The 16,294-nt window shown below is 39.0% G+C and overlaps 1 protein-coding gene across 2 annotated transcripts in view; it reads right to left on the bottom strand.

Moving 5' to 3' along the window:
• ME1 (malic enzyme 1) overlaps nt 1–16,010 on the bottom strand; it is a 216,267-nt gene extending 200,257 nt beyond the window's left edge. Inside the window, exon 1 of one of the 2 annotated variants that reach the window (XM_033235546.1) lies at nt 15,503–16,010. In XM_033235546.1, the coding sequence (XP_033091437.1) occupies nt 15,503–15,580 (78 nt within the window). In that variant the 5' untranslated portion in view covers nt 15,581–16,010. Of the gene's footprint in view, nt 1–15,324; nt 15,433–15,502 lie in introns of those variants that run through there. The other variant, XM_033235547.1, reaches the window with a different exon arrangement.
• Between the last annotated feature and the right edge of the window lie 284 nt (nt 16,011–16,294).

The raw sequence follows: 16,294 nt of genomic DNA, 5'->3' as shown, positions 1-16,294 counted from the left end.
AAACCAGGCATTCAAGATCAACTTTGGTTTGACCAAAATATATATCTACATATCAGCATAAGTGCCAGAGTTTATGGGGATTTTTTAAAGTACTTTCATCTTGACCAGGTTTCTCAATCTTGACACTAGTGACAGTTTAGGACAGACAATTATTTGTTGTAGGCAGCTATTCAGTACATTTTTGGTATTTAACAGATTGTGATAATCCATACACTAGAAATTTAGATGCACACTTCACCAACAAATATGACTGAATAGCAACATAAGACTAAAGGGCATAGCATTTGTCAAGTTTGAGTCACAAGTATACATGACTTAACGCTTGATTTTGAGCAAATATTTCAGGTATTAAGGGTTAAATGGAGATTTGCCTCAATTATTGCATCTGCTAAATAAGGCTAATCAACTATTTATTGAACACATAGTACATATTATGTGTGTTTCACTGGGTTGTTGGGAAGAAAAAATGAGACCAGGTGTTTTTGCATCCTATATAAGTTATAAAGTGTTATATAAATGTTTATGTTATTAAGTTTTAAAATAGAGTCACTAATATGCACATGCTAAGTGAATACTGACTTTTATTCTTCACATTCCAGTATTGTGAAAGCTTCTGAGTTTAAGAATCAGTTTTCAGAGACCAAGGTCATTGCTTTTGGTGAAGAACCGATTTAGCTCCCTATCAGAGGCTTTTAACTTAAGGTTCACAGACCTAATCACAGATTCTCAAGGCACAGATGAGTAATTAATGAGGCCTGAACTTGGATATCTTTTTCATAAACTCCATGAGATTTAGTATTTCCTTCCATTTTAAATGAAATAAACAAGACACACATTAACAGTAGTTCCTGGCCAGGCACAGTGACTCATGCCTCTAATCCCAACAGTTTGGGAGGCCAAGGTGGGAGGATTGCTTCCGCTCAGGAGTTCGAGACCAGCCTGGGCAACATAGTGAGATCCCCATCTCTACAAAAAAAAAAAGAAAAAAATTAGCTGGGTGTGGTGGCATGCACCTGTAGTCCCAGCTACTTGGCAGGTGGAGGTGGTAGGATGTCTTTTGCCCAGGAAGTCAAAGCTGCAGTGAGCCAGGATCATGCCGCTGCACTCCAGGCTGGGTGACAGAGTGAGACCTGTCTCAAAAAATAAAAAATAGCAGTTTCTTTGTCTTTTCAATAGAAATAGCAATTATTTTTATGTCATGTTATATCTGTGGCATGTATCTGGAAATAACATTCATGTTCTTCATTACTTTGAAATTTCTGCAGCTTTAGATCTGCAATAATGTTTGTTTTGTTTTGCTTTGTTTAGAGACAGTCTGTTGCCCAGGATAGAGTGAGGTAGTATAATCATAGCTCACTGCAGCCTCGAATTCCTGGGCTCAAGCAATCCTCTTGTCTTAGTTTCTTGAGTAGCTGGGACTGTACACATACACCACCATATCTGGAAATTTTTTTTTTTTTTTGAGACAGGGTCTCACTGTGTTGCCCTGATTGATCTCAAATTCCTGTCCTCTGTCCTCAAGCAATCTTCCTCCCTTGGTGTCCCAAAGCGCTGGGATTACAGGCATGAGCCACTGTACCTAGCCAACTGTTTTGTTTTGTTTTGTTTTTGAGATGGAGTCTCACTTTGTCGCCCACGCTGGAGTGAAGTCGCGTGATCTCAGCTCACTGCAACCTCCACCACCCAGGTTCAAGCCGTTCTCCTGCCTCAGCCTCTCAAGTAGCTGGGACTATAGGCGCATGCCACCTTGCCCAGCTAATTTTTGTATTTTTAGTAGAGACGGGGCTTCACCATGTTAGCCAGGATCTTGATCTCATGATCCACCCACCTCACCCTCCCAAAGTGCTGGGATTACAGGCTTGAGCCACCGCACCAGGTCCAACTTGTTTAAATAACATGAACAGGCACACAGGCTACTCATGTAGACAACCTTGATATTGATCCCTTTAAAAAATAAAACTTTACTTTAAATTGCCCATATTTAAATATATATCTTGCTGCATAAGTCTTCAATAAAGAGGAATATATCTTACAATACACATTTGTAAGATATATTTGTTAATATTTTGATATCTATATTTAATTACAAATGGTTTCCTTTGTAATGCTATGTATACTGTTTATTTAAAATCATTGCTTTAAGGAGTCCACAGACTTCATCAACTTTCCAACTTTTGTGCCTTTGGCACAAAATATGTTAAGAACTGTTGCAGAGGACTACACTTTAGTTTCTTAAGGGATATATACCTCAGACATGATATTCCCAGAAACACCACAAGATGGCTTTCTTGCTTCAGATCCACTGTGGAGATGTTTTTCTCTCCTTTTACAGTTACTTTACAGGGGGTTGTGAAGCTCGCTGTACTGGTCAGTTTTCCTAAGAAACTGAACCTTCATATATATGAAGAGATTTATTATGAGAGAAATATTGTAATTGGCTCACATGATTATGGAGGCTGACAAGTCCAAAGACCTGCCGCCAGGAAGCTAGAGACCCAAGAGAGCCAATGGTAACAGTGTAAATCCAGTCTGAAATCCAGGAGGTTCAAGACTCAGGAAGAGCCCACATTTTAGTTTGAGTCCAAGGGCAGGAAAAAATTGACGTCCCAGCTTCAGGACAGTCAGGCAGGAGAAGTTCCCTCTTACTCAGCTTTTTTGTCCTTTAACTGATTGGATGAGGCCCACCCACATTAGGAAGGGCAATCTGCTTTACTCAATTCAAATGCTCATCTTATCCAGAAACACTCTCACTGACACTACAAGAGTTACAAGAGTAATGTTTAAACAAATGTCTGTGCACCCCATGGCTTAAGTAAGTTGACAGAGAAAATTAATCATCACACTCACAGGTATCATTGAGTGAATGTTTACAATGTATATAGGAACTACCCCAATGGAACAGTGTTTTGTCAGGTATGGTCCATAGTCTCATTAGGCTTATGATATAAAGAGCTAAACAGGATATTATATGAAAAGCTACACAAATAACTATAACAATTGTGATAAGTACAGGGAAAAGAAAAGGAAAAACTTAATTTGGGCAGTTAAAAAAGAATAGTTCACTGAAGAGTAATGTCAAAATGCAATCTGAAGGATGACTAGAAAGAGTCGCAGTTGACCAGGTGAGAAGTTGGGGGTAGGCAGAGAAGAAATAGCATGGACATAACGCCTATTGCAGAAAAGCTTGGCTTCTCAGGGAAAGCATAGGGAAGGAAACTGCCCCAACCGTGAGAAAATAATAAAAGGTGAGCACTGGAAAGACGGTACGAACCTGAGTGGGCAAGTCCTAGTTAACCAGGTAAGAAGTTTCAAACATTATCCTAAGAGTAATGGGAAGCCCCAGGACCTTTCCTGACTAGTTATTCCATTTCATAAAAATGTTGTGAGTTTAGCAATAGTCAACCCGCATGTTTATCACTCACCATATTAAGGAATCCACATACTAAGGCTAGCTCAGATTTAAAAAAATAAACAAAAGGTGGTGAGTATAACAATGCTTTAGAACTAGTTTCAAACTACCAGGCAAATCATAGATGGTTCAACCTGATATCATGATTCTTAATCTGTTTTCGGTGTCTCTATAAAATTCACATATATACTTCCACCTGAAACATTTTTCTTTATAACATTATCTCCTATCTACCACACTAAGGGCATATCTGATTCATGCCCTGTATCAATAACATTTTAACTTACGAAAATTAACTTTAAAAAATACTTCATACATTATCTGTAGTATATAATGAAAACACTGGTCACTGGCAACAGTGGTTGCCTCTAGGAAGGGGAACCAGCTAGCCCAGACACAGAAGTGGCAGACATACTTTTCATATTATTATATCTTCTTATTTTTAGAAAATTAATCTATGACTATTTTTAAAATATTAAGAACCATTCACCTCAATTTCCAAGAATCTTACATTCATATTTAATATTTACATTTATTAAATCTCAGTGCTTTTGCTTCTGGCAGCTTTGACTATGGAGAGACTACCAATTGCCTACCACAACATCTATTTCCCTTTTCCTTCCCGGGAAGAGAATCCTAATATTATTTGGGGTTGCAATGCATTAAATAGACATTTCCTGACTCCCCTGTAGTTATATGTGGCCATATGACAGAGTTCTGAACAATGAGACCTAAGTGGAAGTATCATGTGAAATGTGGGGAAGGCTACTTTAAAAGAGGGGACTCCACTGAAAAGTAGGCCTTCTTGTAATTCTCTCATTTCTTCCAGCAGCCATCTTGGAATGTGTAGGTGGTATTTTTTTTTTTTCTTTTGAGATTGAGCCTTGCACTGTCACCCAGGCTGGAGTGCAGTGGTATGATCTTGGTTCACTGCAACCTTCACCTCCTGGGTTCAAGCGATTCTCCTCTCTCAGCCTCCCAAGTAGCTGAGACTACAGGCTCCCACTGCCATGCCCGGCTAATTTTTATATTTTTATTAGAGATGGAATTTCACCCTGTTGGCCAGGCTGGCCTCGAACTCCTGACCTCAAGTGATCCACCCACCTCAGCCTCCCAAAGTGTTTGAATTACAGGCATGAACCACTGCGCCCAGCCTGTAGATGGTATCTTTAGACCTACGTACTCAGTTAGGACCATGAAGTGATCCTGAAGATAACAGAGCAGCAAGAGAGAAGCCTATGTTCCTGATGACTTTGTGGACCCACCAAACAGTTTATCATAATTAAGCTATATCGTAGTTAACTCACTTTTATTTTGCTTTTTTGTTATATGTAACAAAACCTAATCCTAAACGATATAGTGGTCATCCTTATACCCATTAAGGAAAAGAGATTCTCCAACACACATTCAACAGCATATAAAAGAGGTTATTGTGCATTTATCCCACAAGGTAGATTGTGAACTACCGAGAGGTGATAGCAATATCTGCAAGGTAAGACAATGTTACTTCAAGAATAATCCCTGATTCATCCATTCAACAAATTATTACAGAATACCTACTACATTCCAGGCCCTAAGAGCAACTATATTGAAAGATAAATCTATGATGCAAACCAGTATAACACTCCTTCCCACATCCACAAAGAAATTTTGTTTTGTTGTTGTTGTTGTTGTTGGGTTTTTTGTTGTTTTGTTTTTTGTTTTTGTTTGGTTTTAAGTAGTGGAAAATTTAATAGGCACGAGAGAAGGGGGAAGAAAGAAAGAAGAGGCTTCCCTGTATGGAGACAGGGAGGGGGCCCCAAAGCCAAGAGAGGGAACCCCAAAGAAATTTTGAACATTGAACTTTCTATTCTCCTTCACAGCACAAAGAGGGGCAGAAATGAAGTATGTAGATATCAAAAAGGCAAAACTTCTTTCTAAATCCTTAGAACACAGACATTTTGTAAGTTATGTATAGAGATTTTGTCTTACATGAACCATTTCTGCATAATAATCTTTATTATTAATATTGATTGGTATAGCAAATATGCACCCAGTAAAATGGGAAAAAATTTTGAGTATACATTTGGGAATCAATTCCCTGATATTTTCCTTCTCTGAACTTAAAATCAAGTTAGACTGAGTTTCACACATTCATACCTTAAAAATAACAACCTGAGGGTCTGGTTCTGTGCAAAATGGTAGCTATAGTATACTTTGTCTCTCCCACTAAATCCAACAACAATCCTTGTGTAGAATGCATTGAGCAGCTATTTGAAGACTGGAAAAATAAATGATAGCAGAAGAACCAAGGAAGAAGATTAGAATCTAAAGTGCCATAAAACCAGATTAAGTTTCCTGCCACTTTTTTCTTCCAATATGGCCTGGCTTTTTTTCTCTCTGCTATAATCAACTGGCCTTGACTCAAAAGCAGCAGAAAAGCTGAAAGTGCAGCTGATTATATACAAAGACTGCCAAGAGAAGCCTTATCTTTCTGGTCCAAGAATCAGAAAGGGGATGCTTAAAGGTCAGAGAAGCAAGAACATCCAATATGCTTTTCTATCCTCTCTAATTCCAACTCCCAGATAATCCCACAGGGATGGCAGAAGCAAAAACCATGACAGAGGCCTAAAATTCTAAGGTAAGGGAATCATTCTTTTTACCAGAGGATATAGATCTGGTCTCAAGATCTTAGGTCAAATGCCTGTTGCAACTTTCTCTCCCTGTCGTCCAATCGCATGGCCCCAGATGCAAATACATCTGAAGGAAGTACACAACAGGGCAGGAAAACAAAAGTCCAGTTTTCTGTTCAGACGACTGGAAAGGGGGTCCTCATGGAAACAAAAAATATCAGAGAGATCACAGAAAGAAGGGAACTCATGAGAGCAATCCCAAAAATTGTATATTAACGTCTACACTCACCTTTGAGTTAAACGTGCATAGATCTGACCTTAAACAGCATACCAAAGGCTTTGAGAAGTAAACTATAGCATAGACTACTGCACAGATCCCACACTATCCACTGGGTGGTACACATAATGGACAAATCCAAATAGTACTACTGAGTAGACTTTGAAAACCATATTGGTATCGGAATCACAGGCCACAGGTGGGTCCAACTTGCAAAATGACCTAACCAGGTTGAGTGACCACTAAAGCTAAGAAGAACAGTATTCCCCTTAAGATAGAACTGACAGCTAGAATTTCATGATATGCAAATGTCCAGAAAAGATTAAAAAGTTACTCAACATAGAAAGAAACAGGAAAAACGTTACCTTGGAAAATAAAAGACAAATAAGCAAACACAAATCCTGAGGTGCCAGACCTTGAAATTTCTGTACAATGTACAAAGACTTAAAATCAGTTATTATAACCATGCCTAAAAACATAAGGGCAAAGTCTTTCTAAATAAATGGAAAGAAAGTATTGGACAAGAAATAAAAGCTATACCAAATGGAAATTTTAGAACTTAAAAATACAGTAATTGTAATAAAATATTCATTGGATGGGCTCAAGAACAGAATTGAGATGAGAGTAGAAAGCGTCAGTGAACATAAAGCTAAATCATTAGAAACAAATCAGTTTGAAGAGAAAACAAGTCCTTAAAAAAGTAGGCCTTTTGATACTATCATGTAGTTACCTGAGGCTCCGAGTCTCGGGACAGTATCAAAAGGCCTAATACTTGTTTCATCAAAGTCCTGGAAAGAGAGGAGAAAGAAAAAAATATTTGGAGAAATAATGGCTGAAAATGTATCAAATTTGGTAAAAGACATATACTTACAGAATCAGGAATCTCAGAAAACCCCAAGAAGATAAACCCCAAAACCTCCAAACCCAGAAACATTATATTTAAGATTCTGAAAGCTAAAAAGAAAATACCATTAAAACATCCAGAAAATATATGTTTGTAATACATCGGTGTATTACAAACATATATCAACTTGAATGACTGCAGATTTCTCATCAGGAAAAAGAAATGGCAGGAGGAAGAGAAATGGCTTTTTTTTAGGTCTTAAAGGGAAAGAACTGTCAACTCATTATTCTATAACTATCGAAAATATCCTTCACGAATGAAGATAAAATAGACATTCTCAGAGGAAGAAAAACTAAGACAATTGGTTTCCAGCAAACCTGCTCTAAAAAAATGTTAGAGGACATTCTTTAAATGGAAGAGAAATGATACCCCAAAACAAACATGGAACGTGAGGAATGAAAGAGAGCAACAGAAATATTAACTACCTGGGTAACTATAACAGATTATCCTTTCTCTCTTAAACTCTTTAAAATATGTGTGACAGTTAAAAACGAAAGTTTAAGTCAGGAACAGTGGCCCAAGTCTGTAATCCCAGCACTTTGGGAGGCTGAGGTACGCAGACACCTTGAGCTCAGGAGTTTGACACTAGATGGGGTAATATGATGAAACTGTGTTTCCACAAAAAATGCAAAAATTAGCCAGGAGTGGTGGCACATGCTGTAGTCCCAGATGCTCAGGAGGCTAAGGTGGGAGGATGGCTTGAGCCTTGAGATCAAGCCTGCAGTGAGCCATGTTACCACAGCCCTCCAGCCTGGATGACAAAGCAAGACTCTGTCCCAAAAAAAATAAAACAAAATAAATAAATAAATAAATAATAATAATAATAACAAAGAAAAATAAACAAAATAAAAATAAATAAAAGTTACAGGCCACACCTATAATACCAGCACTCTGGAAGGCCACAATAGGAGGATTTCTTGAGCCCAGGAGTTTCAGATCAGCCTGGGGAACATGGTAAAACGCCATCTCTATGGAAAAATCCAAAAATTAGCAAGGCATGATGGTGTGCACCTAGAGTTCCAGCTACTCAAGAGGATGGACTGAAAAAAAAAAAATGTATAAACATTACATTAAATTACTATTTTAAAAATATTTATGTAATACATATAAATAGATATGAGGATATAATACATATAACTACAACATAAATAGAGGAAGGCAATGAGACCTATATAATGGTAAGATTTCTATATTTCAATTGAAGTGGTGAAATTTTAACTTTAAGTTGACTGTGAAAAGTTCGGTATGTATATCATAATCACCACACCAAGTACTAAAAACAAGTTATACAAAGAAATATTGTCAAAAACTCATGGAATAAATCAAAATGGAATAATAAAAATATTTAAGTAATTAAAAACTAGTTTGGAGAGGAAAAATAGAGGAATGAAAAATAAGGAAACAGACACCTATGATATGATAGAAATCTGTTTATCTCTCTGTGTATCAATAATTACATTAAATATAAATGGCCTAAACACAGAAATCAAAAGATAGAGATTGTCAAAAATTGGCAATGGCTACAAGCAAACTTGACTGATTAGATCATTACTTCTTCTCACCTACATGTTCCTGTCAAAGTCCAGAAAATGTCAACTAAACAAAGCAAGGAAAAGTGCTGTATTATGAAATTTTGCTTCAATTACAGAAGCATATTATTACTTTGCTAGAGCTGCCACAACAAAGCACCACACAATGGGTGGCTTAAACATAAATTTATTTCATCAAAGTTGAGAAGGATAGAAGTCCAAAATCTATGTGTCTGCAGGGTTGATTTTATTCTATGGCTTCTGTCCTGGACTTACTAGGTAGCCATCTTAAGACTCTGAAGAGACAATTTAAATGTATTTTAATATATTCTAAGCCTAAAAGGCCAATGCCTAATAGTGTAATGGAAGTCTTAGAACTCCTTCAGCCTCTGGATATCTAAGGTTTTATTCTTCTGTTTTTCTTTTTTCTTTTTTCTTTTTCCTTTTTCTTTTTTTTTTTTTTTTTGCTTTGTTTTGTTTTTCTGAGACAAGGTCTCACTCTGTTATCCAGGCTGGAATGCAGTGGGTGTGATCATGGCTCACTGTGGCCTCCTACCTCAGCCACTCAAGTAGCTGAGACTACAGGTGCACACCACCATGCCCAGTTTTTTGTATTTTTTTTTCATTTTTGTAAAGACAGGGTTTTGCCATGTTTCCCAGTCTGGTCTTGAACTCCTGGGCTCAAGTGATCCTCCCACCTTGGCCTCCCAGGTGGTTCACATCTGGCATTACAGTTATGAGCCATCACACTTGGCCTCATAACATAATTACTAACATTGGTATGAATACTGTATTAGTCTGTTCTCATGCTACTAATAAAGACATATCCAACACTGGGTAATTTATAAAGGAAGAGGCTTAATTGACTCACAGTTCAGCATGGATGGGTAGGCTTCAGGAAATATACAATCATAGCGGAAGGGGAAATAAACACATCCTTCTTCACATGGCAGCAGCAAAAAGAAAGAGCAAATTGGGGGAAAGCCCCTTTTAAAACCATCAGACCTCGTGAGAACTCACTCACTACCAGGAGAACAGGAGCATGAGGATAACCACCCCCATCATTCAATTACCTCCCACTGGGTCCCTCCCACAACACATGGGGATTATGGGAACTACAATTCAAGATGAGATTTGGGTAGGAACACAGACAAACCATATCAAACATGCAAGTACTTTTGCTGATGTTCTTACTCAACCATTACCTGATTATTGAAAAAATAATACCAGTGTTTTAAAATCCAGGGTTTGTATATTAGTACAAAAGCTCTAGTAGTTATATTCTCCTGTTTTTAGAGAACATTATTCGTTATTTTATTACTTGATTTCCTACTATAGTTTCAATGTGTCCCCCAAAGTTCATGTGTTGTTTAATCCCCAATGCAACTGTGTTGAGAGCTGGGATTTTAATGAGGTGATTAGTATTGTTAATGCAGGAGTGGGTTCCTTATTGCAAGCAAGAGTGGGTTCCTTATAAAAGCAAGTTCAGCCCGCTCTTGCTCTTTCTCACCCTCTACCATCACCTCTCTTGCCTTCCACCATGGGATGATGTAGCAAGGAGAACATTCCCAGATGCTATATCACACAGCTAATTGGGAGACTTGGGACTTGGGCTCATTTCTTCTAGGCACAAAGTTTTAGAATGTCCATTCCTTTACATCACATTCTCCCCTACCTGTCCAAAAGTTAGAGGGAAATCAGAGCTGAAAAATGAAAAATCTCAAATCCATTCTTCTCTTCAATATTTCTTATACTCCATATCACCTGTCTCAAGAGTTATCACATCAAACTCATCTTTCTTATTACAGCACACATTTTGTTATTGTGATATTCTATACTACTACTGTTGTTTCAACTGCAGAAAGGTAACAAACATATACAGAGGTATGTGGCTGTATATGACTTTCACATAAATGGGATTCTATCTTAAATAATAAATCAGTTTCTCATGTTGCGGAGGCAACTCTAGAGAACTGTAGTTGGATGAAATTTTCTGAATAATTCATTCGGGTCTAGTTTACATTCAAGGAAAAGAGGTTTAGGGTACTTTTCCTTCATTGTCATGGATCTTATTTCTCTCTCTTTTCCTTACAACACACCCAACTAGGTCTTGTCATGCCAGGAAGCAAACAGCTACAAAAGCTGATTTTTTAGATTTAAAAGTTAGTAATGCTGACCCAAATTAACTTCGATAAAACACTATCTTCTCCTGGAACATAACTCTCAAGCATGACTTATACTGAACCAAACTGCCTAAAATATGGAAGAGTGGTGTCTTTTGGAGATTTACTTATGGGTCATATTATTATTATTTAATCTTAAGATATAGAAACCATGTAAGCACAATTATGATAGAACTATCAGTTAGTGTTTTCTACCATTGCAAAGGGAAATAAACTAATTGAGAAATAAAAAATAAGAATGATTATTTTATTGTGTGTAAAATTTTAATTTTGAAGGGCAATTTATGAAATATGATTATTAGTCACATGAAAATTATGGAGAAAAAATTTAAAACACAACTCATCCATATCAGACCATATCCCTGAAAATAAAATCAAAACCACAATGTCATACCATCTCACACCAGTTAGAATGGCAATCATTAAAAAATCAGGAAACAACAGGTGCTAGAGAGGAAGTGGAGAAATAGGAACACTTTTACACTGTTGGTGGGACTGCAAACTAGTTCGACCATTGTGGAAAACAGTGTGGCGATTCCTCAAGGATCTACAACTAGAAATACCATTCGACCCAGCCATCCCATTACTGGGGATATACCCCAAGGATTATAAGTCATGCTGCTATAAAGACACATGCACATGTATGTTCATTGCAGCACTATTCACAATACCAAAGACTTGGAATCAACCCAAATGTCCATCAGTGACAGACTGGATTAAGAAAATGTGGCACATACACACCATGGAATACTATGCAGTCATAAAAAAGGATGAGTTCGTGTCCTTTGTAGGGACATGGATGCAGCTGGAAACCATCATTCTCAGCAAACTATCGCAAGAACAGAAAATCAAATACCGCACGTTCTCACTCATAAGTGGGAATTGAACAATGAGATCACTTGGACACAGGAAGGGGAGCATCACACACCGAGTCCTATTGTGGGGAGGGGTTGGGGAGGATAGCATTAGGAGATATACCTAATGTAAATGATGAGTTAATGGGTGCAGCACACCAACATGGCACATGTATACATATGTAACAAACTTGCATGTTGTGCACATGTACCCTAGAACTTAAAGTATAATAAAAAAATATAAAAAATTTAAAAAAACATTAAACATTAAATTAGACACGTTTATATAAAACTGGCAAAGATAAGCATCTCAAAAATAGTCTGGGCTGTGCACAGAAAAATATTAAGTCTCCTAAACAAGAGGCAAATTTACTTCCCCAATGGCTTTGATGAAATCCTACCTGGAATAACGCATATTTTCGTGTAAACAAATAGTAAGGCTTAAACTCATACATGAATCATAACAAATGAAAATCCTAATTCTCTTAAGTTTTATGAAAATTTTTGAATTCATATCACATCTACTGTTAACTTTGATTTTACCAAGATGAAGCACCTCCCTTAGGTTATCCAGCAAGTAATTAAAATTTCATGACATTATCAAGCTTAAACCAAATTCCAACTTTTCTGACTATATTCCAGCATGCAATATAATGGCATAGGAAGTCAACTAAACTTTAGACTTCAATGTGAATTTATTTTCACAAAATTACTTTAAAGAGGATAATGCCCAAACGATCACTTTAAAAGCTGAGTTCTGTTTAAAGACAAAAATAAAGACATGGCTCATTCATTAAGTAAACATTTATTTAATGTCTACTGAGCAAAATACTGTACTAAATATTGTGACTCCTGCCCTATGACAATCAAAGAAATAAGAAAAAAAATACAACTTACGGCTGGGTGCAGTGGCTCACGCCTGTAATCCCAACACTTTTGGGAGGCCAAGGCCGGCGGATCACTTGAGGTCAGGAGATTGAGACCAGCCTAGCCAACGTGGTGAAACCCTGTCTCTATTAAAATATAGAAATTAGCTGGGCATGGTGGCGCATGCCTGTAATCTCAACTACTCAGGAGGCTGAGACACAAAAGTCACTTGAACCCAGGAGGTAGAGTTTGCAGTGAATGGAGATCGCACCACTGCACTCCAGCCTGGGCAACAGAACAAGGCTCTGTCTCAAAAAAAAAAAAAAATACAACTTAGCAAATACAAAATTATATAGTCCAACTGAATAATAAAAACAGAGGTGTTAAATAATGATAATAAAACTAACATAACTAGAAAATGCTTCCCTAGAGAGATTATTATTAAATCAACTAAGACATTTTCATAGTAGAAATTACACAAAAAAGGAAAGAATTAAGAGATTCGGCAAGTATATTTTAAGTGGAAGGCTACATTGGGGAACTAATAAGATAAATTTGGAGAAGACTATAAACCCAATTGACAGATTCATTTTACATTAAACATAATAGGAAATAACAACATACTATAAATGCTTGTATAATAGAGAAGTGAATAAAATGTTAATTAATGAAGGTATCTCTTGCATACATATATGCAGAATGAACTATATCAATGGAAATAAAACCAGCAAAACTGTTGTTGCAGCTACCCAAAGGTAAGATGATGAAGTTCTGTGTTAGTGTGGTTGAAGAAAACATGTGACAGGCTGGGTTGTTAGGGGAAAGTAAAATCTACTATTGTCTCTTTGGAGCAAAAGTTATTACAAAATAATAATAATAAAAATAAACCAAAACATTCCTGGGCTACTAGCAAACTTAAAGGCCTAGAGGTCTTGAGTGTATGACAGATGAAGAAAGTCCCATAGCTGTAGTTTCAATGGTACCTAGGAAATTCTGTTACTCTCATAAGGCACCAGATCACCATCCTAGAACTGAGTAAAAGATTATTTCATTGATTGCCTCAAAGTTGGTATGCTGGATTGTGAATCCAATTTGACATAATACAAATAAAAAGTTCACTTATTACAAATTTGAAAATGTGCTTTTAACATATTAATGTTACATCTTATCTTTGATGGAGGATCTTTGTGATACTATTATTCTGAAGTAGGAATTAATCCTTAATTCCTAGTAACCTTGTGAACAGGAGTCAAAAGGATTTTTATATCATAAATTCTTGATGTACGCATAATAAAGGCAATAATTACTCTTGCTCAGGGATTGCCTATGCCATCTACACACTTTTAATAGACACTCTTGCCCCTGTCTTGAGGAAAATCAAACAGGTTATACAACTCATGTGGTCTTTCTTAAGTGTCAACCCAAAACGTGGTCATAAATTACAGTAGGCAGGTGACACATACAAGTCACAAATTGTTTTGTCACATCAAATTTTACTTTTGTTTTACTGAAAATAGGTGGCAAACCTGCAGAATAATAAAAGAAAAGAAAAAAACAAACTAGCAATTACATTTATTTTAAAGAAAGAAATAAGTAGGAAGTATTTACAATTTCACAATGCTACATGACCACAGATAGCACATTATCATAGATTTGTAAAAGGTGCCTGTCACCACAAAAAAACAAGAAAGAGCTCACACTGTCACTTATTAAATAAATCATGTCTTTAAGTCATTAATATGATCAACAAATCATCAGGAACACAAGGAAAAAGCTGAGCTCCTATTCTTAACGCAAAAAGCAGTCCACCAAAGAGACAACCAAAATAACTAAACAGACCTCAGTGCTGACTGATGGCATTTTCAAAGTCCTGAATAAGTAGGAAATGTCCAAAGCGTGCGCACACACACACAAACAAAAGGCACAATTCAGAGATAAACCTGGCTGTAAAATAAGTGTGGAAGCAAAATGATAAATTTGGAGGTATTTTTTTTTTATTTGAGAGAGATCCCGAGTGTTTATATTGCATCACCAGTGAAGGAAAATGCAGTGTTACCAGGATCCGAAAAGGAGTCCCTGAACAGGGTGTACACTGAATTCCCCTTTAATAAAAAGAAAACAGCTCTAAACAAAAAAAAAGTTTTTAACTTCCAGAAAGCCAAATTAAAAAAAAAAAAGAAGAAGAAGAAGAAGAAGAAAGAAAAGAAATGGCTTTACCCACAGTCCCATGTCTGGGACAGAGCTCTTCTACCAAGCCATGCAAAGTGTCCAAGACAGAGGCCACCCACCACGCATTCCCAGACTCTTAACCGTGTCACTCCAGAAACCAAGAGGACTTGGATATCCACATTGCTAACGTGATCTGAAGGCACTCAGTACACATTTCCGTCTGGGCAGGACCAGTTGAATCACTTCTCGCCTTATCAACCTCCAATAATTGCCACACTGTGTGCAACCAGTAAGTGGGTGGCACATGGAGTCTGACCTGGCAGCCTGCCTGCTACCTTCACCAAAAACACCCCATTCACACACTTTGTCTGATACTACTTTCATTGTCTGGGTTCTTGTTTTCGGAGACTTGCTGCCGAAGTATCGTAAACAAGTTACACCTTTACCTCTATCCATAACATGGGATGCCCAGGTGCAGAGGCACCGGCACCGCCCTGCCATCACTCTCGTGGATACTGACCCGATTAGACGTCCTTCTTCCTTCTGCCCACACCAAGGCCTCCCAGGCCGCCGCCCCTCACCGGGAACCTTCCCAGGGGAGTGGCGGAGGGGCGAGGCCATGGTGCAGGGACCTGCAAGAGGGGCCTGACCCTGATCGAGAGGGGCCGATGGGCGGCCAGGTGGGCCTGCGGGTTTACCTTGTTGAGGTGAGGGTTCCGCGTCAGCAGGTAGCCGCGCTGATGGGTGTGGCGGCGACGGGGGACTTCGGGCTCCATGGCTGGCGCCGGGTTCGGCGGCGGAGTCAGGCCGGGGCGGGCGGCAAGCGCTGTGCAGGCGGCGGATGCTGCTGGGGTGCCCGTGCTGACTGCAGCTGTGGCGGCGGCGGCCGCCCTGGGAAAGGCGCAGCGGTTAGGGGCGGGCGTGGGTGGCGAGAGGGGGTGGACGCGTCGGGAGAGGCCCGATTGAAGCCGGTGTCCCCAGCAGGGCAGCCTGCGAGAAGCGCTGAGTCATGGCAGGAGATCATCCGAGCCCGCGTGTGAGGAGGAGGAGGAAGAGCGAGGCCCTGGCAGCGCTGCTGGTGGCGGAGTAGGGGTGGCCGCCGGAGCCCTTGGCTCCATAGGGCCTCTGCCCACCATGGGCTTATGATCACCACTGTGGTCGCCTCTCTCCATCTGGGCATGCCAAACACAGTGCACTGGGTGGCTCTGCTGACCCCAGAGACCCAGGGTGGGGGAGGGGAGCGGGGAGTGTCAGGCCAGGTTCCCCCTGCCCGGCAAGGCTGGAGAAAGAGCGAGAAGATGCCAGAAGGTGCGAACCTGAGAGGTTCAGGCAGAGCCAGCAGCTGTAGACACCGAGGGGGCTACGGGACCGAAGGACTCCTGAGGGGTCCCCAGGATTGTTGACAGAAGACCTCGACAGGCTGAGGAGAATCATATTCGTCTCTCCCTTCTTGTTAGCGTCTTGGAAGCTCTCTAGCCACAGATCCACAG

The sequence above is a fragment of the Trachypithecus francoisi genome, unplaced genomic scaffold (assembly GCF_009764315.1).
Source record: "Trachypithecus francoisi isolate TF-2019V2 unplaced genomic scaffold, Tfra_2.0 Lachesis_group15, whole genome shotgun sequence".
Lineage (NCBI taxonomy): Eukaryota > Metazoa > Chordata > Mammalia > Primates > Cercopithecidae > Trachypithecus > Trachypithecus francoisi.
This window is presented reverse-complemented; position numbering and strand designations above follow the sequence as displayed.